The sequence below is a fragment of the Salmo trutta genome, chromosome 15 (assembly GCF_901001165.1).
Source record: "Salmo trutta chromosome 15, fSalTru1.1, whole genome shotgun sequence".
NCBI lineage: Eukaryota > Metazoa > Chordata > Actinopteri > Salmoniformes > Salmonidae > Salmo > Salmo trutta.
The window spans coordinates 34,682,270-34,709,906 of record NC_042971.1 but is presented as its reverse complement, the minus strand read 5'-3'; the positions used below and the strand labels follow the sequence as shown (position 1 = coordinate 34,709,906).

Here is a 27,637-nt window from a genome sequence, read left to right as displayed (position 1 = left end):
CAGCTGGTGGCCACACAAGATACTGTTACTTTGATTTTGACCCCCCCCCCTTTGTTCAGGGACACATTATTCCATTTCTGTTAGTCACATGTCTGTGGAACTTGTTCAGTTTGTGTCTCAGTTGTTGAATCTTATGTTCATACACATATTTATTTACACATTAAGTTTGTTGAAAATAAAACACAGTTGACAGTGAGAGAATGTTTATTTTTTTGCTGAATTTACTAGGTAAGTGGTAGGTGTGTCTAAACAAACACTTTTCCTTGCTGATTATAATGGAGACGGATGCCTTTACTGATCTAGCAGGTTGTCAATGCTGTATTCCCAGCTCTGTGCTGTGAGCTGTAGTATGGCCTCAGAAGGAAGATAAACCTGGGGGCCTGTCATGCCAAATAATGTTCCCCGGCCAAAAGTGTCCCCCTCTGCATCACAATTGGATTGGATAAACTATTAGCGTCGGTTGCTATATCAACGATGTGATGACCTAATGGATTAGAATTTTGGAGATCAGTACAGCCTAAACAACATTCTTTTCATCATCGCTATGCAAACAAGGCTGATTTCCACGACAATTTCGCTGTTTTAACAAGCTTTGTTTAGTTATCAAAATGAAAATATTACTTCAAACTACTTCTGGGTACCTTGTTAACATTACAACATGAAATCCATGTCTTAAACACTGGAATCTGCTTGACACATTAAAGTTACTTACCTTACAGATCACAAAGTCAACTAATTTCCACACCATTAATATGCAAATCCGTTTGATTCATACACTGGCTTGTCTGGCTGTCATGTTTTTATTTTAACCTGCCCTTCCCTTATCTACACTGAAATAATAGAATTTCAGTAGTCCTCTTATGATAAAAGCAATTATTATAGCTCCTTTAGTACACCCATGTGGTGGAATATATATGTATATATTGTAGGTCGTAAGACACAACAATGAATCATGTGAAACAAATAAATACCATCAAAGGATACAACTGACAATAATGAACACCTTGTGAAAAAGCTGTGAAAACCAACCTGGCAAAATGTAAGATTGTAATACATAAACTTTGATCTTTTTTGGTACAGATGTGTCATTATTTTCAAATGTTTTTGTACACTCACATGGCAAACAGACTAAAATACTGAATTCTGGTGTGTAGAATTTTGAGGAGTTGGTTGCTGTGTGGGTGCCTGTCACTTGTTCTCAACAGGCAGCCAGTCTCGGAAGGGGACTTGAAGAGGGAGACTGCAAAGTCCAGGCACTGCGGCTCTCAATCTGTGTATCTCACATATTATGTGCCAGTATGATAAAACAAGATCATTTTCTTAGCAGATAATAACAACATGACAATAACAGTAGCTGATGTAATGAAAAGTTGGAGGGTAGTTAGTAATGGAGGACATCAGGTGGATCTACATCTGAGTGTTTGGCAGAATCCCTAGGTCCAGGAGAACAGGAGCAGAGTTAAAAGGGAACAGGGTAGAAGACGTAAACAAGCAAACACACAGGTTACACTTTACTGTGAGAAAATGTGATGGAATATTCATTGTTGTATACAAGGACCTACAATAAATACATATTTATAACACTGCATGCTTGTGGTTGAATTTTTTTTATATATATATATATATATATATATATTTTATTTTTTTTATTATATATTTTTTTTCAACCACAAGCATGCAGTGTTATAAATGGGAGATATGTACTTTTCAACACTTTTAGAAGGTATAGCCTACCTCAAGCTGGTCCCCTCCAACTCATAAAATCAGACTGATCCGAACTCACTGGTTCTGGTGGATGGGATACCTCCTGGGGGCTTGGACAGTCGATGGTCCTACAGTCATTTGGAGAGGTAAATTGAAGAGGACTACCATTTCTTGCATTCTCAAATGTCAACCAAATCATTTTTACCTAGTCAAAAACCTCCGCATCCTTCTCAGTCCGTGCCTGAAGGTGGTCCTTGAAGGCGTTCTGATCTGGTTCCACAACTTCCACCACATCAGGTGGGGGTTCAGTGATCTGAAAGTACGTTATACAAAAATAGCAATAGACAAACAACAACACTAAGTCAATCACACATTTGAAAGACTACAGTAAATGCAATAATTGTATATACAATTGCATTGTTCACCTCAGTCAACAGCTGCGGCTCCCATCCGTACTCAGTAGAGGCCTGGATGCTGTTGTTGTGTGCAAAGAGAATGACCTTCTTGGTACCAATCAAGGGACTTGCTCATGGCAGTCTTGAGGGTCTGGTTGGTCCATTCACCAAACCTGGAGAAGGGTGTAGGAAAGTGATCTCTTGACAATGTAAGACCCTGAAATATGTCTGATTATGTACCATGGAAAAACAAAAACAAATTGTAAAAAATACATTTTAAAAACCATTGGTGACAGAATATAACTTATAACATCCGTACCTTGTTCCAGTGCTCATGAACTCGGTCACTCAAGATAACCATGGGTGTTGAAGATGTCCATCATCGCCTCGAGGTGGCCTCGCCAGTCTCGTCCTTGAAAGTAATCATACAAAATGAAAATCTATTATTGGTTCCAAGCACCCTAATGTTAAGTGGTTAAATGAAGTCCACCCCAAACATTTAAAGTGATCCAATGAAGTCCACCCCTAACATTTAAAGTGATCCAATGAAGTCCACCCCTAACATTTAAAGTGATCCAATGAAGTCCACCCCTAACATTTAAAGTGGTCCAATGAGGTCCACCCTTAACATTTAAAGTGTTAGAGAGAAGATTACTTTATTCTTACCCGTATCTGTGTCATACAGTATGCAGGTTTTCATATTTGTAAGGATACTGACTGACACACACACACACTATAATATTGAACTCTGCTGTGGTAAAATAAAGCAACCATTACAAAACAACTTATCAGGGCAAAATTTGAATTGGGACACTAACCGATCATGGTTAGTGTCACAACTTTGATGGACTTCAACTCCGGCGCCACAGTCACCCTCTCAAACTTCTGGCAGGCTAGACAGGGTACTTACCTTTTAAGCAAAAAGTGACAAATTTAAACATTGTGTGCTCTCTGATATATTAATTGAAATCATAATAATTTCAGATATAATAGAATGTGATTGATAAACAAAAGGTTATTTCACTTGCCCAGCTGTTCACCTCCTTGACAATTCCCCGTCAGAAGAAGAGTAGGTTGATTTTGGCAATCATGTGCTTCACTCCGAAATGGCCAGCATGCATCTCGGTCAGCACGGCCTCCTTCTCCTCCTTAGTAAAAATCACCCTCCTGTGTGGCTGGCCATTCTTCCCCTGTAGGTACATATGACTGCCTAACAAGTTGGAAAAGAGTTGTTGAAATACTCTAGTCCAAGTACATTTGCACTGCTGTCTTTCTGTTTCTCGGTCTTCCACTCTCTTCCCACCTCTCCCTCCCTCTCTCACTTTCATCATTTCTTTCTCACTTTCATCATTTCTTTCTCACTTTCATCCTCTCTCCTCCCTGGCTTGGCATGACAGGCCCCTGGGGGTCAAAACCACTGGACCTCTCCAACAGGAATTGCTCTACTGCATAGTTTGGAAACTCTGGTCCTGGAGGGCTGAAACACCTATTTAATCAGGGACTGGTTTAGACCTGGTTCACCAGGTGAGAGAAATTAACTAATCAGGCTGGAAAAGGACTGTGATTCTAATGTCCCAGTGAAGCATGTGTCCATTGGAATACCATTAACTATACAATAGGCAAAATATAAGAAAAATAAGCAACAGTCAAATGTAACCAGATAACACATGAAATCTGAGGTAATTTTTATTAAATTACAAAAAACCTCAATGCATTGCTTTCATAAAATCATGTACGTGGCTTCCTTTAAAAGGTCAAGTTAGAATTAAACTACAGTATTGGGATATCCGCGAAGCTAAACCTCTCCTCTGTTTTGGTCCTACAGCGATCACATTACAGTTGCTAGTTTGTAAGCCAGATAATGTGATATAACCAAAGACCTTTGGTTATATAAATGGACATTACAGGTGTACCTATAAAAATAGCAAAATATGTTTCAACTAACCTGCATTTGGAGATACTTTATTCGTTCTCGGTTCAGGGGAAACAGTTCTTATAAATGTCAGTGTCCAGGAGCTTATACAGTGAACCAAAATATGAGCTGAAATAAAAGATCCCAGACATTCTCCATACGCAGAAAAAGCTTATTTCAGGGACAATAAAAGGCCACTAAAATGTGAAGTTGTCACACAATACAATGCCAGAGTTGAGGGAGCGTTTAATTTGCATGCAAGAATGTCCACCAGAACTGTTGCAAGATAATTGAATGTTAATTTCTCTACCATAAGCCAACATCGTTTTAGAGAATTTGGCAGGACATCCAACCGGCCTCACAACCGCAGACCACATGTAACCACGCCAGCCCAGGACCTTCACTTCTGGCAACTTCATCTGCGAGATCGTCTTAAGACCAGCCACTCGGACAGCTGATAAAACAGTGGGTTTGCACAATTGAAGAATTTCTTCCCAAACTGTCGAACCGTCTCAGGGATACTCATATGCTTGCTCGTCGTCCTCACCAGGGTCTTGACCTGCCTGCAGTTCGGCATCGTACCAACTTCAGTGGGCAAATGCTCACCATCGATGGCCACTGGCACGCTGGAGAAGTGTGCTCTTCACGGATTAATCCTGGTTGTACCGGGCAGATGGCAGACAGCGTGTATGTCATGTGGTTTGCTGATGTCAAAGTTGTGAACAGAGTGCCCCATGGTGGTGGTGGGGTTATGGTAGGGGCAGGCATAAACTACGTGATACCGTGACAAGATCCTGAGGCTCACTCAGACCAACTGATACATATTTGTATTCCCAGTAATGTGAAAGCCATAGATTAAGGCCTAATGATTTTTTCAATTGACAGATTTCCATATATATATAAACTGTAAATCAGTAAAATCTTTGAATTGTTGCATGTTGCGTTTATATTTTTGTTCAGTGCACAAACACGAGCGAGAACGCAGAAAATTTGTAAATCCATGTTTTGTACTGCACAAGGAGGTTCCTTGCCATTATAGCTGCCACACATGAACATTTCCCAGAACGAGTGGTTTCTATGCGATTCAGCCACGTGTAGAAGTAGACAGCACATCACACAATGCGACCAAAACAAAGATCTACACACAAGCAAAAGGCATTTCTCAATCGATACAAAATATGGATTTACTATATTTCAGAGTTCTTTAGTGTTTGTAGAACCATCTGTAACTGGACATTTATAAGATAACTGTGCTCCAGAAGAGAGTATCACCAATACCAGGTTAGTTGGCGGCGTTTTCCATTAGCCAAGCAGTAACCTAGTATGGAAGCATTCACATATCAGTGTTTCTAACAGCAGCCAACGTTGCAGCAGAGTGGAGCGCAACTGTTGTGAGTGCATAGTATTGCATTGCGCTCATTTGCAATATCTGCAGTTGATCCTGCTGCTTGTGGCAATGTCATATCGATGAGTCTAAGTTTAAGTTTTTTTTAATACAAACAAGATGTACAATACAAAAACACTACATAATTCAAGGTTACCTGATCATTTCCAAAAAACTTTTTTTTTTTGCTGAGAAAGAAGTCAGCTTAGAAAAATATTTTTACAATGGTCAAGAAAACAGACCTACAGCATCTTTCATTACCTACAAAATACAGACATCGCACACTACAACATACACATTAAAAATAACACTCATATCTAAACGTACAACCCAGCCCCAGTGCTTCCTCCACCTGCAAGTCTCTGTGTCTATAGTCCGTGTTGGCTGGTGCTGATGATGTCCATGAAGGTGGCTTCTATCCGGTAGCAGAGCTGGACATCCGGGTCGGCACCACCCAGGTCCTCTGCTGCCCTCTGGGGAAGGCCCAACCTGGACTTGTCCCCTCCTGGAACCAACACTTTCTGGGGCTTCTCCTTCAGGTACTGCAGCCCTGAGGGAGGAGGGGTACAGGAGAGAAAAGAGGGATGTTAGACTGTACTGCTATTGATGCACCTTTATAAATGCTCCTCTCTTGTTCAGTGTTCGGGTCAACTTCGATTCAATTCCTGGCAGATGAATTGGACATACAGTAGTGCCTGAACTGACTGAAATTTAGGTGGAATCGACCACATCTCCAATGCAGTTACACTAATGAGTAAATCTGTACAAGTGTTCATGGTCTTTTCCTATAAAATTAGATCCAACACTACTGAAAAGACTATGGGAGCATTGCAATTAGAATGAGTTCTCTAGTATATTCCAAAGCACACAAAAACACATTTCATTACACTAACCGTGATAAAGGCTGATGGCTAAGGGCCGAGACACATTGGTTTTTATCAACTTCCACTGCCCTCCAATACTTTCCTATTCAGTTTCCTCCTCAATTCATGCCCCTTGGTTGGAGAGCGAGGTAGAGGCAGTGTTCCCTTTCAACACACACACTTACTGGTGATGAGCGGGTCGATGTCCCTGGTCTTGGTGGACACGTCGGAGGCACAGACCTGTCCCACCTGCACCAGCAGGGTTGCCACGTCATCGTAGAGTGGAGGGAAGGCCTGGCAGAACGCCACCAGGCACGGCAGGGTAGGCATGAAGAAGGAGAAACGCTTGGCACGGGTCAGCACTGAGGGAGAGCGATAGAGATAAACATCATGAACAGCAAGGAGGCTAGAACAAGCTGTACCTAGACCTAACAGGGGAAAAGGCTGTTATGAGTGATGACAATGCTGCACTAACAGAGACCCACCAGGAGATGGCACTAACATACCAGAGTACAGAGACAGGGAGACACTGCCAGTAAGACATGATGCAGTAAGGGGAGCAAAAAGAGGGCCAACAATGACATGGTAGAGACGGGGGAGGTGGAGAGTGATAGATGGATAAAGCGAGAGAGATGACCTGTGAGCAGCGTGGCCATGACGCTGACGGCCAGGCGGGCCACGCTGAGGGACTTGGGCAGGGCGTACTGGGTACACAGGTGGGACAGCAGCTGGATGGCAAAGATCTGTAGAGGGAGACAAGAACCATAGTAATGCCAGTACTTTCTGTCCTGAGAGACAGGTTTCAGTAGAAATGTTGCTTAAACAGGCCTGGAAACAAATTGATGTAAAACACTGACAAAGGTACAGGGCTAATCTTGCTCAGCTTTGTGGGCTTGCATGCCAGATGAGGACACAGGAGGGCTCACCTGTTTCTCCAGCTGGGGCTGGGCCAGCAGCTCTGGGATGAAGTCCAGGCAGATATGGATGGAGGGGATGCCAGCCACGGTCAGGGGTAGCAGAGCTTGAGGGTAACCCTGAGACAGAAGAAAGGAGACAGAATGGAATGAAAGTAAAAAGAGGAGTGAAAAGCAGAGGGTAAGTAGTAGCTTTGACTGAGCTTCTGTCTTGTGATGTAAACACACAAGGTAGCCGCAGCGGCAGCTTGTGTGCACAGCATGGATCCAAGCAGGCAGGATTACTGCGACAGAGGGGCAGGATTGTGTTGATGAAGTGAAACATATGGCAGCCTCCTACTACTGGGACTGCTGCAGTCATTCAGGCTGCAGGACATTCCTTCCCCTCTCACGACTCACATACTGATCACTGACAACAGCTCTTCTGTGGCACACGGGAGGACACATTCATAATCTCAGCCTGTAGACGCCATTTTGTTATGCTGTTTGTTATGACTAAATGCTGCCATGACGGGATCACATCTGTATTGACACTTTCAGACCTTGAAGCCTTATCGACAAAGGGGCTAGGGGTCCGTTTGGAATTTGGAAAAAAACATCTATTGTACGTAGTAGAACAGTGTTCACCTGGAAGTGCACCAGTTTGGCGATGTTGGGGTCAGCGATGAACATCTGGTGCAACAGACAGCAGATGAGACACTGCACCTCCCTCAGGTCACTGAGTAACCCCCCATCCGGCTCGCCTTCCCCTTCCGCTCTCCTGGCCCCCTCTTCCTGTTTGATGGGCCCGGGCGTAGCCCTCATGCTCTGGAGCAGGCTCTCAGCGTCGCCCCCAGCCCCTAGGGGCCCAGTCTGCACCTCTGAGGTGGGCAGACACACCTCCAGCAGGATCTGGACTGCAGCACTGTCCTGGAGTCAGAGAGAAGAACAAGACAGAGACGTAATGTGAGATTCTACCTACAACTGAAATGACTGACGTACTATACACTCTGTGTGTGTGTGTGTGTTTTACTATACTTGTGAGTACTAGAAGTCCTCAAAATTCTGATAAGTGAGGACATTTTGCCGGTCCTCACTTGCAAAAAGGCTATTTTTAGAGTTCGGATTAGATTTAGGTTTAGGGAAAATAGGATTTTGAATGTGAATCCATTGTTGGTCCCCAAAAAGTCCTCACAAGTATAGTACAGCTGTGTGAAAGAGTATTTATGAGTGGGTGTCTCTCCCACTGTGTTACCTGAGCGGCCAGCAGTGCGTTCTTCAGCTCCTCTCTGGTGACCTCTGGGGTGTCTGGCTGTCCAGCCTGTCCCAGGCCCAGGTTAGAGATGGTCTGGCTCTGCCGGTCAAAGTCCGCTGTTTCCTTCAGGTGGGAGTTGAGGTAGGCCTTGGAGGCCAGGAGGTAGCCATTCAGCATGTGGAGGACAATGTCCATCAGAGGGGGACACCTGAGGAAGGGACACAGATGTTATTTACTCACATAATGATGTAGGCTTCATTGTGTTTAAACAGGAAATACGTTTCACAAAGTGTACAATTGCAAAACAATACATTGGGATTAAAATATCTTGAGCCCTTCTCCAGCCCAAATTTGATCAAAATGTCTCCCACAGTACACTTGTGTGTGTGTGTGTGTCTCTGCACATTCCAGCTATAGACAGTTGGCAATCTGTTTTCCTGACCCTTGAAACTTGTTTCAGACCGTACGCAAAGCAAAAGGTGCAACAGTAAAGATAACCATGTGCTGTAGCCTACCTGTAGACCCTTTGGTCACAGCGCAGCACAATGAGGGGGTCAACCATCAGGTCATTCTGAATATACCTCTGCTGCCTCAGCATCTTCACTGAGGGCTGCAGGGCATTCACCGTCATCACCCACAGCCTGGAGTAAAACATGGAGGAAAGAGAGCAGGGCCATGGTCAGTGGGGAGAAAATGTTTTCAGACAAAGTGCCCCAGTGATGAATTACCTGAACTTGTCCAACACACATTTTCTGTTGCAGAATGTTTCGCTATGCTGTGGACTTCTAAACACAGGTTTCTTTATAGGGATTATGTTATTACTAGCTATCCAGTAGCAGCAGATCTATATTGTGATGATCAAATCTATTAAATTGCTAACACCTTTCAGTTTCCCATTGAAAATTCTAATGATGCAATCAAGCAAGGACAAGCTGTCCTTTCAGACAGAGAAGCAGCTCTCCTCCAGTTCTCTTCACCCAGAGTCTGTTGTCTGTGTTCCCTCCTGCAGACTGTATGACATTAATCAAATGGTTCCTGTGAGAGGCCGACACTCCAACACCAGCGCTCCCTTCCAGCTTTATCACTCCTTCCTCCCCACAGGCCTCCCTCTGCACAGCACCATTCAATACCACCACAGACAGTTGAAGAGGGGATGAGGAGGGGGAGGAAAACAATCCATTATGCCCCAAACCCTGGAGAGTCCCCTCCCTTTTTCCTGCCCTGAGCTGTCGTGTCCTCATTACAGAGTAGCTATCCGTGCATGCGGGGATTGATTGGTCCGCCTGCCTGCTCCTGCCGACTGTAGCTCTGTGCCCCTGGAAACACTGGGGCACTGAGGGTCCACCCCCTTATCACCACCAGTGAAGACACAGAAATGGAATTGAACATGAACCCCATCTCTGGTCGCGACATCCAGCAAACAAGCCCTTCCTCTCTATAATATTGCTGACCTGCGGGGCATGACAGTGTTGAGGACCATCCAGAGCTTGTTGAGGGTCTGGGGGATGCGTCGGGGGACACTGGGGCCCAGTAGCAGACCCATGCTACCCGTCAGAGCCTCGGCGTAGGGGATCAGATCTCCAGCTGACAGCAGGGTCAGGTGGTCCAGCATCCTCATAAGTCTGGGACCACTGGAGGGAACCTTCTGGAAGGCTGGGAGAGAGGGAAGAGAAGAAAAACCTTTTAGTTAGAGAGTGGAGTCTTAAAAGGGCCGATCCTGGATTCGAAAAAACGAAAAAGCGGACACCCAGGAACTTGTTTTGGTAAACTGCTGAGTATGGCTGAACAAGTATTGAATTTACATAAAAATTGCATATACATATAGCAAGAGATCCATATTTTTGGCAATATTTTTGAAACACCATTCAGCCACCTGTAACATCCGTTTTCATAGTTTACTCCGATTGTAGTTTCTCCCTCTAGGATACTTTTCCACACAAACCAAGTCCCGCCCCCTGTCACTCACTCAAGCAGGCAGCAGTTCTCCTCGCTGTAGATTCACCCTCAACAGAATCCAAACAAGAACGATGCTGCATACTTTGCTTCTTAAAAATAAATAAATTTTTATTTATTTTACTATTAGTTTGTTTATCTTGCCATCAGCAAATGCTAGTTAGTTAGTCTTAGCAAGCTGCATGTGCCCAATTTTTGGGCCGTTAGCTGCTAATGCTTATTGCTAGCTAGCTAAATGCACTGACTGAGATAGGGCAAATCTGGCTAACAAACTGTAGCTCTAATACAGTGGTGGTGTAGATCAACATGTTTGTGCTACAACATGTTCTGAATCAGAGAGGAATAGTGAAGCATATTCTAAAATCTTTGTCTGAATGTAACAGCTATTCAAATCTAACTAGGGTTCCCTGGAAAAATGACCAATATTTAGGTTCCTACCCTGTCACTACTCCTACCTGTCTTTTTCATTCATTGTCATGCCAAACACTGTATTCTAACCACATAATTAGAATAATTATTATATATGATTTCAACAGTTCATCCAAGTGTTTTTTAAATATCGGAAGTCAAATTGCAATATTTAATAATTAGTGATTAGATTTTTTTGCCCATATCATGCAGCCCTACCGCTGAGGGATGGGGCTGGAGAAATGAAACCTCTTATTTCATTTAGAAGTCCAAAAATAAAAATGTACAAATCCTAGACTGCCCCTTTAAGACAGTTTATTTAGGGTTGGTTTCCCAGACACAGATCAAACCTAGTCCTGGACTAAAAAGCACTTTCAATGGAGATGTGTAGTCCAGGCCTAAAATTACTCTGGGTTTGGGAAACTGGCCCAGAGTATTAATAGATTGGCTTGATACAATCTAGTCTCCTTTCCTTCCACTCCACTGATCTGAAACCACAGGACAGCCTGAAGGTGATATAGCAGAGGTCAATCGTGAGGCTTGCTTTCACCTGTCCACTTATTTCACATCAATGTGGATGGAGGGAGCAGATGGCATGGGTAGAAAGGGGAAAAAGCAAGAGAAAGCGAGAGGGAGAGTATACACACCTCTCTAGTCTCAACTCCTCTCTCTTCTGCTCTGTTCTGTTCTGCAGCTGATTCACTTAAAAGGTCAACCTCCCCAACAACAGAGGCTGTTAATATCACTATGACATAAAAGCACTGCTTGCATCCCAGGCTCTACTGAACACCACCAAGCCTCTGTTTTGCTGCAGTGTAGGATCCCTCCTCTCCTTCCCCCTCTGTGTCCACTGTAATCCAGGAGACGGTCGCCTCTGGGCCTTCTCTTTCTCTTCGTTTCAAAAACGGATACTTTTCTCCATGGCACACTAGTGAAATTACTTACATAACCAAGAAACAAGCTCCAGGTTACGATTCAAATTTAAAGATTTTCTTACAAAGAAAATGTATTTTGTTTTTGATGGGGAGAATATTGGATTAAATTTGCGTGTAGATAGATTATTTCCCTCCTAATCAGATGTAGTTTTACAGATGAGATTAGGTTAGCAGTGCCTTGGAGCTATGCAGCAGTAGTAAGTCTGATTCCCTGACAGAGAAAGTATTTGTGTCTCAAATGGCACCCTATGCCCTACAAAAGTAGTGCATATTTAGGGAAAAGGGTGCCATTTGGGATGCAACCATGATGATCTACCAGGGGGCTCCATCTCTCTATTAGAGGCCAATAGCAGCATGATAATCTGACACTGAAGCCCTTACTGCAGGATAACAACACACTTTTCATCACATGACCCTGTGTTTATCCCACTCACTATTACGGAGTCTAGAACTACTCTTCTCTGTTGAGTCCCAACTACCTTCCCAAAGCCCAACACTGCACATTACTCTTTATTGGCCTCTTACAGGGCTTCTTCAACAACTAGCCCCATAAAATCTGATGTAAACTCACCATTCCCAAAACTGTTCTCTCTCCACCCTAACCCTAAACCCCATTCCCCACTCCACGATTCCCCTCAACCTCCCCAGTCTCACCGTCGTGGAGTTGTGTCTGGGAGTATCTGCAGGTGTTAGAGGTGAGCAGCATCCTCCGGAGCAGAGGCAGGGTTCCTGTCACCTCCTCCTCACACACCCAGTCCTCCACCATACACAGGTGGGGGTAGTTAGTGGCCAGCAGCCGCAGCAAGGCCGAGTGGAGGCCTGGGGAGGGGGGGAGGAAAGGAGAGGAGTCAAAAGACATGACATTAAAACAAGCAAAGGAAAAGAACGCTGACCCTAAAGAAGGCTAATACACTGAAATAAAATTAGCAGGTAAGAATGGCTTGCATTAGGTTGATGGTAGCCTATACTAAACGCTGGCTACCTGGCAAATGGGTGCCTACCTAAACTTCCTGGAGCACCAAAAGAGAAAGTGTAGTAGGTTAATCAGTAGGCTAGTTGCTTTCATAACATTAACAATTATCTGGTAAAAAAATATAATAAATTACATTTTAAGTTACAAATTATACACTTTGACTCCCTAAATGATCTGGGTGCACTTTGCATATACACAGAATCTATGTTGATGGGGCATTAAATATGACCGATTAAAAACAATGTCAATTCAAAGACACTCCAACCCCTACTTACTGTAATAAGTACTTAGGGATACCCTGTACATTTGATGTACTTACCCCCCAACTCCTGTTGCAGGCCCTGGGCCTGGGTGATGAGGTATTTGATGGGGATCTGGTCCATGAGTATGGCAGAGTACGACTTGGGCTTCCTCTGCATCAGAGCTGAGGAGAGAGGAGAGGTTGATTTGGCCCTGCTGTCTACTTAAAAACACCCTGCGTGAGTACTACCAGAGTGGGGTGATTCTTCACTGAAATGGCTTCAATAACAATGCTGATGGGCATCATTATTCCTGCTTGAAGGGTGCAGCAGCACAACAATTAAGAGGGGAGCATATGTATAAACTAACACAGATGTAAATGAGGAGTAATGAAGGGTGAGAAGACCTTATCATCCAAGAAATACTGACTTTGCCATGTCCTTCAGTCCAGTAGGTAACACCTCCCCTGGACATTATACTTGGCTGGCTATTGAGAATAAATGGAACCTTGAGAGAAAGCCAAGCCAGGAGGGGAGAAAGGAATCCCCCATAGCAACACACAGTTTCCTAGTAGCTTAACAACAGAGGACAAAGCCTGCCTTTTCTCTTGGTTCCCTGACACTCTCTCTCTGCCCATTCCAAACACAGCATACCTTCTTCAATGGAGAAGACAATGAAAGTGCCTGAGTGGAGGAGAAGAAAAAGCAGCAACAGGGTAGCTAGGAGAGAAGCCAAGGGTGGCTGAATGAATGAAGTTCAGGAGTAACATACACTATGGTTTTACTAGGGGATCCCCATGGTACATACCCAGGAGGAGATCGTGTAGGATACATACCCAGTTGTTTAGTGTTGGACAGGAGAGCCTCCTCATAGGACAGAATATAGTAGAGGATGAGGAGCTGTGTGGTGATGCTGTATCTGGAACGCACCGCTCGACCACCCTCTCCCTGCCAGAGAGAGATGAAGAAAGAGAGAGCGAGATCGGGGGGAGACCGATAGAGAGTGAGATAGAGGAGGAGAGAAAGAGAGGGAAGAGAGAGCAGGGAGAGAGAGACGAGGAGAGGTCAGGGGCAGGTCACCACAGAGTGTTCTACACTGCAGGGCCAATGGGCTACTAGCGACAAATGGCCCTCTCTCTGACCTTCTAGGGCAACCAAGGCGGAATAAAAGAACAAAGTGGATGACAGGACATGAATACGGCGTTGCTGATGTATGACATCGTTAAATATTATGTCAGTGGCTGCAGACATCCCAATAGACCAGGGAGACTATAATGATATTAAAGGCAATTTACTCCCAATGGCCTCTAAACATAACGAATGGTCAGATTAATTGAAACGGACCAACTACCATTTAACGTGAATATTTTACATGGTGGCTTTGTATCGCTGCTTGCTTTTAAATCTGCACCATCCAGTGATTGTGTCAAATATTGTTTATCTCCCAAGCATGTACAACCTGTTTGAGCAATCTATATTTTACAGCATGCGAGGGGATGGATACATTTATATATTTGGGCTGTTAATAGAGCTAGTTTGATCTGTCTGACATGTTTTTCTCATTAATTAGCCGTTGATGGAAGGGGTTTTGACCCCTTGCACTGTCTCCACATTTCACTGCCTTAAAATTAAATATAAAAATGGATTCAATTCAATTTTTTTCTCCAACCGATCTACACAACCTACTCCACATTTTCAAAGTGACATTTATTTTATAGAACATTTTCCAAATTAATAAAGACCCCTGGGTTAACACTTAGTGGAAGCACCTATGGCAGCCATACTCGATATTCACATAATAATCAGAAATTCCCTTGACCCCACCCATAGATTGTTTAGGGAAAAACACTCTTTTTCCTACTGGCCACCATTGTAAAATAAGAGCCAACTTCGTCATCAATTATACAGAAATAACAAAACACGCCGAAAAGCTGCTGTATTCTTCAATGTACACGTAACCAGGTTAAAAGTCCCAATGCTCCCATGTAGGGAAATGGAGCCTGCAAGAAGATCCCTGTGGCTTCAGGCTATTTGGTGTGGGAGTGGGAAATGTGGGGACGCTGTGTTCAAGTAGGCTACACGTAGCTATGTGTGTGGAAAACATTTCATCACAGGTAAGACTTTTAACATGTTCAGTATAGTCCGTTTAACTCCACTCACTACTTGTAGCTGTATAGTCCGTTTGTTTGTGTTGTTGGTATTGGCTAGCTGTTCCGGTCAGTAGCTAGCTAGCACTCACGCAGGCCTACAATATTACATTTTTCTAAGTAGTGAGAATGGTCAGGAAAAGTCATTTTTAAACATATTGTAATTTCTTAAATGTAGTTTTGCAATTGACTAAAACAAGCAGACAAAAGGTCACGTTCTATCGAATACCGACAGGGACTATTATAGCTGTGGATCATTTTAAATAAGATTCTAGCAACCTTGCACTTCTCTGAGGGCAACATAAATCTATTGTTTTTGTATAAATTGCTCAAACTCAATACATTTGGTTGGGAATCATTGATGGAAAGCAACATTCAAACCTTGTCTCTGATTTACAAGATTTACGTAAGGACTGTGACTGGACCATTCAGGAGCATTCAGCACCTCTTGGCAAGCCATTCTGTGTCTTTACCAATGAAATGTAATTGTCCCGCTGAAAAATAAAACTATCCCAAGATGATTTTTTAAAATGTTTATTTAACCTTTATTTAACTAGGTTAGGTTTACAGGAAAAGACAGTGGGTTTTCCTCTTTTTACCTGGGTGTTTGCTACTTTCATATTTATTTTGATGCTGACAAACTCCCCAGTCCCTGCTAGTGACAATCATACCCATAACATGATGCTGCCACCACAATACTTGAAAATTAAGAGGATCAACAACAATGCATGCATATATATATATCTTCTTCTTTTTTTTTGACACAGGCTTCATTCTTTTCATTTAGTCATACAGGCCAATGTGGAGTGAATGCATTGTTGTTGATCCTCTTAATTTTCAAGTATTGTGGTGGCAGCATCATGTTATGGGTATTCTTGTCACTGGCAGGGACTGGGGAGTTTGTCAGGATCAAAATAAATATGAAAGGAGCAAAGTCTAGGTAAAAAGTAAGAGGAAAACCCACCCCAGTCTGTAGAAAACCTTACCCCATGTGGGTGTGTGTGTGTTACGTGCGTGTTTAATAACTCATTCACCCCTGCAGTGGAGCCTTGGTAGACGGTGAGGATCTCCTGCTCAGTGATTGGCTGGTTGGTGGCCTCAGGGTTGGCCTTGGAGGCTGGGGTCAGGATGGAGTTGATGTACACATCGATGAGGGGCAGCAGCTGGGTGTGGAGTGGGGTGGATGTCTCACACAGCTGCCTGTAGATCCAGTCCTATTGGAGACATGGAATTCAACAGTATTAATGTATATATTAATATGCATTTGTTGTATAGACTATTGTACCAGTAAACAGTTAAACTATTTATCAGGTGTAAGTGCTCTTTCCCACATCTCCTTTTATAGCAAGTGGAATTCACCATGCTGCTCACCAAAGCCACAACCCTCATTCATTGGAAGTAACCAGTAGATGGAGCCATGAATGAACAGAAAAGGCACGAGGCCAATAACAGAAGCACAGACTGGAGAACGGCCTACCTTGATGGAGACCTTGTGCTTGGTGAAGGCTCTGCTGCGGAGCAGCTGGTAGATACAGTGGATGGGCAGGAAGCCTGTGATGTTGGCACTCAGGTTGTTGGTAACCGCCACCCGCACAGCGTGGGCAGTGACCACCTTGACAAAAATCAATACAGTTTCAATACACCTGGCCAATACTACGGATGGAGGATCAAATCAGTCCAAAAAAAAAAAAAAAAAAATGAAGAATGAAACAAGTTGAAATAGGTAAATGATTAAATTACTGAAATATTGAAATAATATGGCACTGTATAGCAAATAAACAACATGTAAATCATAAAGAAATATGCCAACTAAAAAGATTAGGCTAACTGTGGACAAGTGGTATATGTGGCTGTGTGGATGAAGTACCTGCTCAGTGAAAATCTCCTGGGTAAAGATGGTCTTCATTTTGCTCAGAGAGCTGGGCTTAATTGCAATCTGCAGGGAAGAAAGGGTGGCATTTACCAAGAGATCAGTTTAGACTGGTATCATTTACAGAAGGATCAGTTAGACTGGTATCAACCAAGAGAGTTTCTTTTATTGCAGCCAGTACCTAGTGAAAACATCCTGAGGGCAATGAATGAACCTGGCAGTTAATAATTCCACTCTATTCATATTGGATAACAGAAATTCTACATGACAAAAGCAGAATGGATACAGCGCAGACAGCCTACGGTGAGAATAAAATTCAATACAACCAAATTACATTGCACCCTCTTTCTCTGAGAAATGAAGTGACAGCAAAAATAACTGAACACAACAGTCAGTGTATCAGCAGGCAGCCCTCTCTGTTTGTAGGATCCCTGCATAGCTGAAGTGGAGGAAGTAAAACAGTTAGCCACTCTCCCTCTGACTGGACTATCGATCCCTCCACCTTACCTTCATCCCCAAAGTGGAGCAGACCAGCTCGATGATGGCGCTGAGCTGGTTGCTATGGAAATACATGGCAACCAGTAATAGCATCTCTCCGAAGGAAGCGGCGACCCCTGCAGCACTGTACAACATAAGAGTGTGTGAGAGGGAGAGAGAAAAAAAAAGGGGGTCAGGAGAGACAGAGAGATTTAAACCAGCGGCTTACAATGCATCTTAGAGGACAGCGCTTTAATAAAATGATTATGCCCAGCTATATTAGACACCCCCCTCCTCCGGCCTAGTGTCCCCTCCACGGCGCCGGCCAACACTCATTTACCATCCCAGAGGGGGAGTTGGGCTGCTGCAGTGATAACTCATGGTTCAATGAAGAGCTTATTACATTTTTAAAAGCCTGTCGGGGCCTCCCGGGTTTGTTCCCCCTTCCAGCCCAACTCCTCCCCTCATCCATCACCACCCACCCTGCCTCGCATCCCTGCACTGTTTGTTTTGAGACAAGCTCTGTCTGGCCTCAGCCTTTCTCCTACTAGAGAAAAACAGGGAACTCTGACTGGAACTGGGGGCATGAAAAAGAACACTCAGGGCACTTCTTTGTCAGACATAGTTAAACAGGCTCAGAATTTAACAGGAAGACAATTACTGAATGTCGAGAGACATGCATGACTCATGTCATCATGACCATTTTGGAGTTTTGCTAATGAAATGCCCATATCGTGTGAAATGATAGCACCGATTGAAGCGCAATCAAGGAAAGCTAAAGTATATGAAAGAAAACACATACTGTTTGAACCCAGGTCTGATAATGTCTATCATCACATAAGGACCAAGTCACCATCCTCACCTCTCAAAGTACTCCTCTTCTTTGATCATCCAGCTGAGCCACATCACCATCAGCTGCTCCTGCTCCGGGGTGCTGCAGAAGAGACACAATATCACAAAACACCGTCATGTAGCCACAGATACCACTCAGTATAACACTCCAGAGAAGCCACCTGTTAATCTGGCTCTGTTAACCCAGCGAGAATCTTTCTGCCATCTGCTTGGTAGTAGATACAAAGACTACTGTTAGCCTTTCACTGTCACATTGACACATTAGATCAGAGCTGTGAATACTTTGTACTGTGTTCATTTGTGTTTTTTATACTAGCAGAGCTCGACATTAACGCTTGTCCTCTTGTCCAGGACAAGTTTTAAAAAGTCAAACAAGAATAATAGATTTAAGTTGTTAAATTACAATTTCAAACAATTACACACATTAATAAAAATGCCTACGCGCATATTAGCTACAGCCTCTCATGTCCAAACCGATGTTGACATGAGGGATGCTCCAGAAAATGTATCCAAACTTGAATTACTTTTAATTATATAAATATAGGCTGAACACCAGTCATGTTTGACAAATATAACGAAGGATAATTAACATTAACACCTAAAGGCCTGATTCGGTCAACAAAGGAGGCACATTACTTCAGATCAAATGGTCAGAAGACTGAAGAGTTAAGGGCCGTGCCTGTTGAGCACTGCACATCACCCACCTTGAATCTGAGTGGAGGCAGTGAGCATTTTAAAACGATTTAACCATAAACGTAATTGTTTAAAACCTAGACGTTTTATGTCATTTTATGAAGCATGTCTTACCTTGTTTTAAAGTAGCCTAGCCAAAATACAACCACAGAAATGTTGAGGGAATTATTTTAGAAACAATTAATTGATTGAAACCAGCATTTTTCTCATGTTCTATTGGTTTTCAAAATCAACATTATTTTATTATCCAGCAGCCAAAGACATAATTTTAGCCATATTACTAACCCATGCTAGTTGATACATCTTTAGAGCTCCCCTCATTCTTCATTTGTAATGGATATTTTCATCTCTGTCACATGAAACCACTTGCACGTGCCATGCGCTTTTGAGAACGGTGTTTTCCCGCAAATTGCATTGTTGGAACATTCGCACGTACCCTACAGCCATGTGCACATTGTTCAGCTTATAATATGAAGAAATAAAAGTTGGACAACATTTTAAGCTAAACGGTCTGATCGGTTGCATCAACCTCATTGCTTTAAAAAAATACAATTACGTGCAGTGTTTGTATTAATTTTGGATCCCTAGAGGGAAGTATTTTATAAAGAGATGAAAAAGTATTTGGTTGTAATTGTAGACTATTGTTGTAATATTTTATAGGCTAACAAGAGTGGCCAACTATCCTCCAGGAGAGCCTTTAAAGGGGAGTGTTGTATTTTGAGACTGGCTTGAATATAAAAAGAAGCCAATAGGCAGAGTGTAGCCTTCATTTCTGTCTGATTCTCTATGGTAAAAAAAAAAGATAGCAATGCGTTTTAAAATTGTGTTACAGACCATTTAACATTTTGAAAAGTATTACTCATTTTATTTATTTTTTAAAATCTGTCCTTCTTGTCCAAAGGACAAGTGGCTAAAAAAGTTAATGTTAAGCCCTGACTAGTATTGCCCTCTCCTCCCAACCATTTAATGTTGAACACGTCAGTGTCATTTTTTCCTGACGTGTGTTTTTATACGTCAAATTCATATAAAGATGTTGCTCGTGGTCCTACCTGACGAGTGTGGGGAAGGCCAGTAGTTTACAGAAGGACAGAGAGACAAATCGAACCCCAGCTGGAGTGGCCGGGGGTCGACTGGTCATGAGCTGGAGGAGCTGCTCTGCCTCCTCATCAGTGGGCCTGTCAACGGGGGAAAGACACACATTACTTCAACATGACACAAACACACAGCAATCTTCCAAAGGTTAATTACATCCTTTAAAAAAATAATAATAATAATAATAAAATCACCCAAGGTACAAACTCCTCCCTCATGAAAATAATTCATGAACATTTCAAACAGTGGAACTATCAGAGACCATCAGTGCTATCCCAACTGATCTCCCCTCCCTCTCCTCCTCCTCCTCCTCGGTGTCACCTACCTGAGTCCTGCGATGCCCATGAGGGCACAGTAGAGTCTGAGCAGGGCGGAGGCCTTCACCACGTGCTCCTCCCGAAGACCAGAGTACCCAGAGCTGCTCTCTGCGTCCTCCACACTGTCGTTGGGCTCGTGGGTGCTGCGTGACCGGGGCAAGATGGCCACCAGCTCCAACAACAGCTGCCTACGCATCTGCCACAGCACTGAACTGCTCTCACGCTTCCTCTGAGGGAGGGGAGTTTTGAAAGAGAGTGTGTGTGTGTTTGAGGAGCAGAATGTACATTTGTATAGTTCAAATCTCACTGTAGGCAGTGTTCCTCACCTGTTGTCCGTTGCGTATGAACATGCTGAACCAGGTGCGTACTTTCCCATTGGTGCCCAGCAGCAGCCCACTGACGTAGGACACCAGAGGGCTGACTGCATCATCGGCCGTGTCAGGCTTATAGTCCAGGGTCAGGGCCACACCCAGACCTGGCAGGTGACACTCCTCCACCTGGGGAGGTCAAACACACAGTGGACAGGACAGCATGACAGTTTTCATCAGGGCAGCAAACAGCAGTGGCATTTGCACAGCTCTACCTACGGTTTAAGAGCCGAGCTGTACTGTGCTGGCCCGGTTACAAATCCGCCCTAGTTACTGGAAAGGACAAATGGTTCATGTCAGTACGACAGTGTGAAAAAGGCATAAGAGAGATGGACTCACCACCATGGCTCTGATGTTGAGTGCCTGGGAGGGGTTCATCTGACACAGCTGTCTCAGGGCCTCTGTCCTGCGTCTCCCTCCCATGCTCTCCTCATCCTGACGCTCCCCGTTCTTTATCAGGCCCCTGCACACTGAACACACCACAGATATCAGTTACATGTTATGCGGAGAACGGTTGTTCTTTTCAGAGGATGTGTTACATTTTCTTATCAAAATACTATTTTACAAATACATCTGTATGAAATCCGTACAAATAAAAAAGTTATGGAATAATGGGATTTGACTGAGGAAATTTAATTTTGATAATACATTTTCATGTTTGGGTTATTCAAATCATTTGTTGTTATTAATAAGATATGAAAGATGCATGAAAACAAGCCATTGTTCCATGTTTTTAACCTTCTCTCAAGGATCTGTAACAATTGTTCTTTGTCCCACCAGAGCATTTTCTGTCTGTTTGCTTCACCTTCAATGTCTGTAGCAGTGCATTATGCCATAGTAGACGGACTGCTTACAGAAATCCAACGAGGCATGGAATCATTACTCATGTATTTGCCTGTAAATAAGATCGAATAGCTCTCAAAAGCACATGCACTTTAACAGGGCTTCTCTTTTTGACTGGTTATTCACTGTAGCTGACAGTTTAAAAGACTAAATGTTTACGGCCAACAGACTGACATGCACTGAAACTAGTGCTGAGCGATTAGTGCTGTTTGAGGTCGGTTTGGTTGTGGTTCGATTGTTTAAAAAAAAAAAATCAAGTTTTTCGATTTCAATAAAAAATATTTTACATTATTTTAGAGCTTCCCTCAGCCATCACCTGCCTTTTTTGCTGACAGAGTGGGTGGAATGCTGTAACACAGAATAAAACAATTACAGCCCCATTATGGTAGTTAATGCCCATTACGGCTTATCACTTATTAGCCATAACATATTCACATTACCGACTTTAAATCAAACATTTCAGTTCTGTATATTACTTATTTGATGACTATTATTTTTCATTCCTTAAAAAGCAACAAATCCCTTTGAATGGCCTATGTGGCATCGATATGAGTCAGAAACAGTTATTCTCGTGTCATATTTTACTACAAAGTGTAAATAGGATAATTTGTGCCATAAAGTCAGTCTTGTCTAAAACAGAGTCTGGAACATCTGTGCATCACAATGGGTAAATGAAGGTTGGGTTTTGATTTGACAATGTCCGTTTGCCCACTAACATTGGGTGAACAGCTGCGGTGAGTTCTCTATCCAATAGCATAGACATTGAGACAGGCCTGCCCAGCAGTCCAACTTCATTTACATAAGACAACATGTTGAACATTCTTTTACTTGAGAAATACTGCACCAAACACCTAAGATAAACAATTGCGCAACTAAAACATCCTTGGCAGAAACATCTACATTTGTCATCTCATATTCATTCTGGGAATTTTGAGGAAGTGACGTAGGCTTCCGTGACTACAGTGTCTCACGGGGGACAAACATTATTAACCAAATGCGGAATCAGTCAGGAAACACACCAAGACTGAAATCTTGTTTTTCTAATGACCGACAGAAAAACACTTGCCAATCTGCGTGTTCAGTGGTACTCAGGCAGTAGCAGCCAGCCAGCCAGACAACAGTGGAGGCTGGTGGGAGGAGCTATAGGAGGACAGGCTCATTGTAATGGCTGGACTGGAATAAATGGAACCGAGTCAAACATGTTGTTTCCATGTTTGATACAGTTCCATTGATTCCATTCCAGCCGTTACAATGAGCCTGTCCTCCTATAGCTCCTCCCACCAGCCATCCATCTTTTATTTTATTCATTTAACTAGGCAAATCAGTTAAGAACAAATTCTTATTTACAATGACGGCCTACCAAAAGGCAAAATCCCTCCTGCGGGGATGACTCATCCCCGCAGAGAGACACCACACTACTACATAAAGAGAGACCTTAGACAACATAGCATGGCAGTAACACATGAAAACAGCATGGTAGCAGCACAAAACAGGGTACAAACATTATTGTGACAACAGCACAAAGGGCAAGAAGGTAGAGACAACAATACATCACGTGAAGCAGCCACAACTGTCAGTAAGAGTGTCCATGATTGAGTCTTTGAATGAAGAGATGGAGATAAAATGGTCCAGTTTGAGTGTTTTTTGCAGCTCGTTAGTCGCTAGCTGCAGCAAACTGAAAAGAGGCGCGTTCCAGGAATGTGTGCGCTTTGGGGCCCTTTATCTCTGTGCTCCCTATTGAATGAGTCATACTATTTAGCTAGGCTAGTAGTAGCTAGCTGGCTGACAAAATAATTGTACTAGTTCTTCAAAGTAGATAAGGCATACTTTCAAGACTGCTTATTACCAACTACTTTAACGATCAATCTGGTAGAGCTACCTCACGAACTCTATTTCTTTCATCGTGGTGGTGTGTCATTCCGCTCTCATGGTCTGTGTGCGTGTGTATCTGCCTCTGACCGTGGCAGTAACGAACATACGCAATGGATTATGCTCATTGTAGTCAATTACCACGTTTCTGCGCAGAACTAAGTTTTATATTTGTCTAATGAAGACGACATCTTCCAAGCGTCCCGCATAGCCATCTCTCTCATGAATGATTTGATTTCTCTTGAGAAATGGTTCGTTGAGCTCACAAAAACATTATACGTAAATGTTATTCAAGTAATTGAACCGACGTCGGTCAATTAGTTGTTTATTAATAACCCCAAGAAATAACGATTTCGGTTAATTGCTCAGGACTAACTGAAACTATTTTATCTTCCATCTCGCCTACCTACGAAGAATTGCATAAGCCATAAAAGACTCAAGGAGACCAAGTTAGTTACCTCTTCATGTTCAAATCAAATTGTATTGGTCACATACACGCGTTTAGCAGATGCTATTGCGGGTGTAGCAAAATGCTTGTGTTTCTAGCTCCGACAATATCTAACAATTTCACAACATATGCCTAATAGACACAAATCTAGGTAAAGGAATGGAAGAAGTAAATATGCTGGGCAAAGTTATGCCTCGAGACAGGGCCCATTTCCCGCCCATTTATATGAAAGAGGCCAATTCCAACAGCAAGCCATGAGGATTCACTAATGTTCAGCGCTATGTAATGTCTGCTGACTGACTGCTTCCTTCTCGCTGGCCTCGCTAACGCAAATAAGCTATTGACTCAGGCCTGACCCCCTGGGTGATAAGAAGGCACCAGAGAGGCTGCTAGCAGGGCTAGATCTTCATAATGTGTCTCTCAAAGCAGAGAACACACACACTCTGGGCCAGTAGCAAGACAATTATACTCATCATCTATATTATAAGGAGAACACATTAATCTAGTCCTACCTCTGGGGCTGAAACATTGTCCAATTACAAGGGGAAATACCTAACTGGGTGAAGAAATGTGGAATAGGCAGCCAATGTCAATAATTATCTGCTTAGAATTACAATGGGATCTATACAGACACTGATTATTCTATTAGATTAGATATACTCCACCTATAGACTAGGATCAGCTTGCCAAACATATGTGGGCTGCATGCTCAATAAAACCAGCTAATCAACTAATGCGGTCTTATAATTAGTAGTACAGGCATGGTAAAGCTAAACAAATTGTGCAACATACTGTAACAGTCCAAACACAGAATATATATTTATTGTTAATTTTCAGAGACATTATTTTGCATCTTTCACCCTACCTTCATTAAAGCTGTCAGGGACGTTGGCAACCAGCAGGCACAGAAACCAGTCACCGTTTCTCACATGCAGCAAAGCCTCTGCCACGTCTATGATGGGCAGCAGAGAGGGCAACTCTGAGGACAAGGGGGGGGGAGAGAGACTGCAGACATCAAACTTGGGGGTTCCGTGCAAAACCAGTTATTTGATCTGAGAAAAGCTTCAGCTTCCAAATCAAAATCAGAGAAATTGCTGATTCTCAAATAGGTATGTTTTAGAAAACTGGGTCATTTCCACATAATGAGGTATTTTCTATTGATGCGAGTACCTGCTTGAAGTATACAGAGAACATCTGCAACTTCTTCCAGGTAAACAGGGCTCTCAAATAGCTCAGAGGACTTCAGGAACCATTCCCCATTGGAATCAGCCACCTGTAAGACAAAACACAGCCAAATTAACAACACACAAATACAAAATTGAGTATGATAAACTGTACGCTTGCTAAAGGCAGGGCCACGTGATTCAGTTGGGTGCTACACATTGGTGGTGGAGGTGGTGAGCTTCCCCCTTGCCTGGTAAAGTGCTTTGAGGACCTGGAAAAGCGCCATACACATGTTAAACTAACCCCGTGGGAAGCAGTGAGATGACTGTTACCTTGTTCATGATGGCCAGTAGTTCACTGAGTGCCAGCCTGAGTCTCCTGAGAGGGTCACTGTGTTCAAACTCCAGGGTGAGGCCATGCTGCAGCTGAGACACCAGGATGCTCTCTCCATTAGAGCCACCCGCCTTGTGCCTGTCAGAGGGGACACCACCACACCAGAACAATCAGTATCTCCGATCCACTAAGGCTGGGACAACACCAGTATCGCAATACTAATATTGCGATACTTGTTGGTATCGTGGCAAGGAAAGAAAACACGAAGCGGATTTATCTTATTTAGGAAAATAGCCCTAATGTTGAAAACAAATCATTATGTTGTCATCCAGTCACATGTATTTATTTTCCAAGCTATAGCACACAATATTGTACATACAGCAGATTTTTAAAGGACAAAAGAGTTGTCTACTTCATGTTTTACATTTTTGCAATGGAAAAAATATTGCGATACTGGTCCTGACCCTACCATCCACACAACATGCTAAACAAACTCTTTATGCTGCTAAACAAAAGGGAGAGACAAAAAAATATGTATTTGATTTTGATTCTCCAAGTTTTTTTTTACAAAAAGCTAAATATGAGGTTAGTCATATTACTAACCAAACACATCTACTCGACCTGTATGAGTTGTTTACTTGAGTTGAGTGTCCTTGAGTGTAATAATACAGTTAACTAGTGTCTCTGTCTCTGAGATCATTCAAAGGTTTTACCTGAGTTGCTGCTCCTTCCTGGCATCCTGCTCCAAAGCATGGAAATCGACAGACAGGAGGGCCACAATGGAGTTGACAGCCTCCACCCCGGAGAGCAGGCGCAGGATGAGCTTCTTGTCCTGGGCCCAGGACTGGCTCTGGTCGGCTGGGGCACACAGAGCCATCCGAACCAGGCAGGGCAGCAGCAGCCTCAGCTCTGGGTCACTCAGGGCAGCCAGACGCACCACATCCACTTTCTGCATGGCCTCAAAGGCATATGGGCTGACAAACTGCAGCCCTGCACTTTCTGACATCTCTGCTGGTACTCTGGGTCCACACCTGAGAGACTGGACAGAGTGAGGTTTCTAGTTGATGCTGTCCTGATGCTCCAAATTAAAGTTGAACTATTTGTAGCTTGGCATTCAATTGACTTGCTTCAGAAGTTTATGTTGCTTTGGATTTGGAGCTTCAATGTTAGTGTTTTCTATGCAGTCATGTGCACAAAAATAATTTAGCATCCTTAGTTTATCAGCAAGTTAGCCAGAAAGCTGGTGACTTATTCAGGAACAGGCTGTGAATAAAAGGCATTGCTAACAAGCCTACTAGCTAAGCTAAACTCGCTTTGTGCAGACTTCTTAGCTAGCTAACGTTACAACATGATCATGAAACACTTCCTGATGATTTTAAGAGCAGGGAGCTTACATAGTTAAACTAGTTTACATTAACATGATTTCACGATTTAAAAAAATGGCAATATGGGCTGATGTTAACATAACTAGTAGCTAGCTAGCTACCTTGCTAGTTAGCTCAGTCAGCTACAGCTAGATAAGCTTGCCTAGTATGTCTGACGGTGGTTCTTTAAATATACATGTTACCATTAATCGATAATAAAACACATGTCACCGGTATAAATGTAACATTACCTTCTTTAGAGATGTTTCAACGAAGGAATGTAGCCTTTAGGACGTCAAACCTCTCACTCACGTAACACAACAGACACTCGTATGCATTCGCTGTATCCGTATTTCTCCTAACAGTTAGCTAACGTAGCTAGCTCGCGAACTCTGACAGTCTCATTCTTACGAATCTGTCTGTACAAAGTAATTCAACGTTCAAATAAATATTTACAATGTGATCACAATAAAGTAATGTACATAAGTGACTATTTCAACATTAAAGGCTATATGGGCAAATGTGGGTAAAATGTTCAGCCACCACCGCTAGCTAGCAGAGTGCCTGGGAGTAGCTAGCACTAGCATTACTAGCATGCATTCGGGCGCTCCGCGTGCACTTTTTGTCAGACTGCTGCTCTACCCCCCTGGATGACAGCCAAACAAAATCATGGTTGAATAAAGGAACAATATTAATACGTTATCTTTTAGCAACTGTTTTCCAAAAGTCTATAACGCTTTTTTCCTCTTATTATTCTACAGGGTTGAAGGACTTTGTTCCAGTGAACACTGTCTAGTGCCAGCGCACACTGATGTTGAATCAGGTTAGCACTGGGCTAGAATAAAACCCTGCACAATCGGGTCTCCAGGACCGGGACTGTCAATGC

At 43.1% G+C, this 27,637-nt stretch overlaps 1 protein-coding gene and 1 long non-coding RNA gene across 3 annotated transcripts; both read right to left on the bottom strand.

Annotated features, from left to right (window-relative positions):
- Positions 1-204: 204 nt before the first annotated feature.
- LOC115148878 (uncharacterized) lies at positions 205-3,004 on the bottom strand. Its single transcript, XR_003866760.1, has 7 exons — positions 2,918-3,004; positions 2,419-2,511; positions 2,130-2,272; positions 1,910-2,017; positions 1,735-1,832; positions 1,117-1,433; positions 205-484 (listed from the first exon to the last, which is right to left on the bottom strand). It is a non-coding gene; the product is annotated as an uncharacterized LOC115148878 (long non-coding RNA).
- A 2,479-nt stretch (positions 3,005-5,483) lies between these two features.
- On the bottom strand, positions 5,484-27,607 carry ints2 (integrator complex subunit 2). Of its 2 annotated transcripts, none has more exons than XM_029691163.1 (25): positions 27,003-27,607; positions 26,101-26,418; positions 25,387-25,525; positions 25,061-25,163; positions 24,756-24,869; positions 21,070-21,200; positions 20,689-20,859; positions 20,371-20,591; positions 20,003-20,128; positions 18,271-18,342; positions 17,439-17,553; positions 16,929-16,997; positions 16,539-16,673; positions 16,096-16,275; positions 13,751-13,862; positions 12,995-13,099; positions 12,357-12,521; positions 9,858-10,059; positions 8,922-9,047; positions 8,407-8,614; positions 7,800-8,081; positions 7,185-7,292; positions 6,896-7,001; positions 6,444-6,620; positions 5,484-5,945 (listed from the first exon to the last, which is right to left on the bottom strand). In XM_029691163.1, exons 2-25 carry the CDS (start codon positions 26,391-26,393, stop codon positions 5,764-5,766), a joined length of 3,642 nt encoding a protein of 1,213 aa, XP_029547023.1. In that variant the 5' UTR covers positions 26,394-26,418; positions 27,003-27,607; the 3' UTR covers positions 5,484-5,763. The 2 variants fall into 2 exon arrangements, with proteins under 2 accessions (XP_029547023.1, XP_029547022.1); XM_029691162.1 differs by having other exon boundaries at positions 26,101-26,426; positions 27,003-27,606.
- Between the last annotated feature and the right edge of the window lie 30 nt (positions 27,608-27,637).

Coding starts and splice junctions, on each gene's coding strand:
- ints2 (XM_029691163.1), bottom strand. CDS start 26,393: ATGTCAGAAAGTGCAGGGCTGCAGTTTGTCAGCCCATATGCCTTTGAG. Junction 16,276..16,538: donor AGCACAAGGTCTCCATCAAG/GTAGGCCGTTCT, acceptor TGTCTCCAATAG/GACTGGATCTACAGGCAGCT. Junction 5,946..6,443: donor CATCGACCCGCTCATCACCA/GTAAGTGTGTGT, acceptor CTCCTCCCTCAG/GGCTGCAGTACCTGAAGGAG.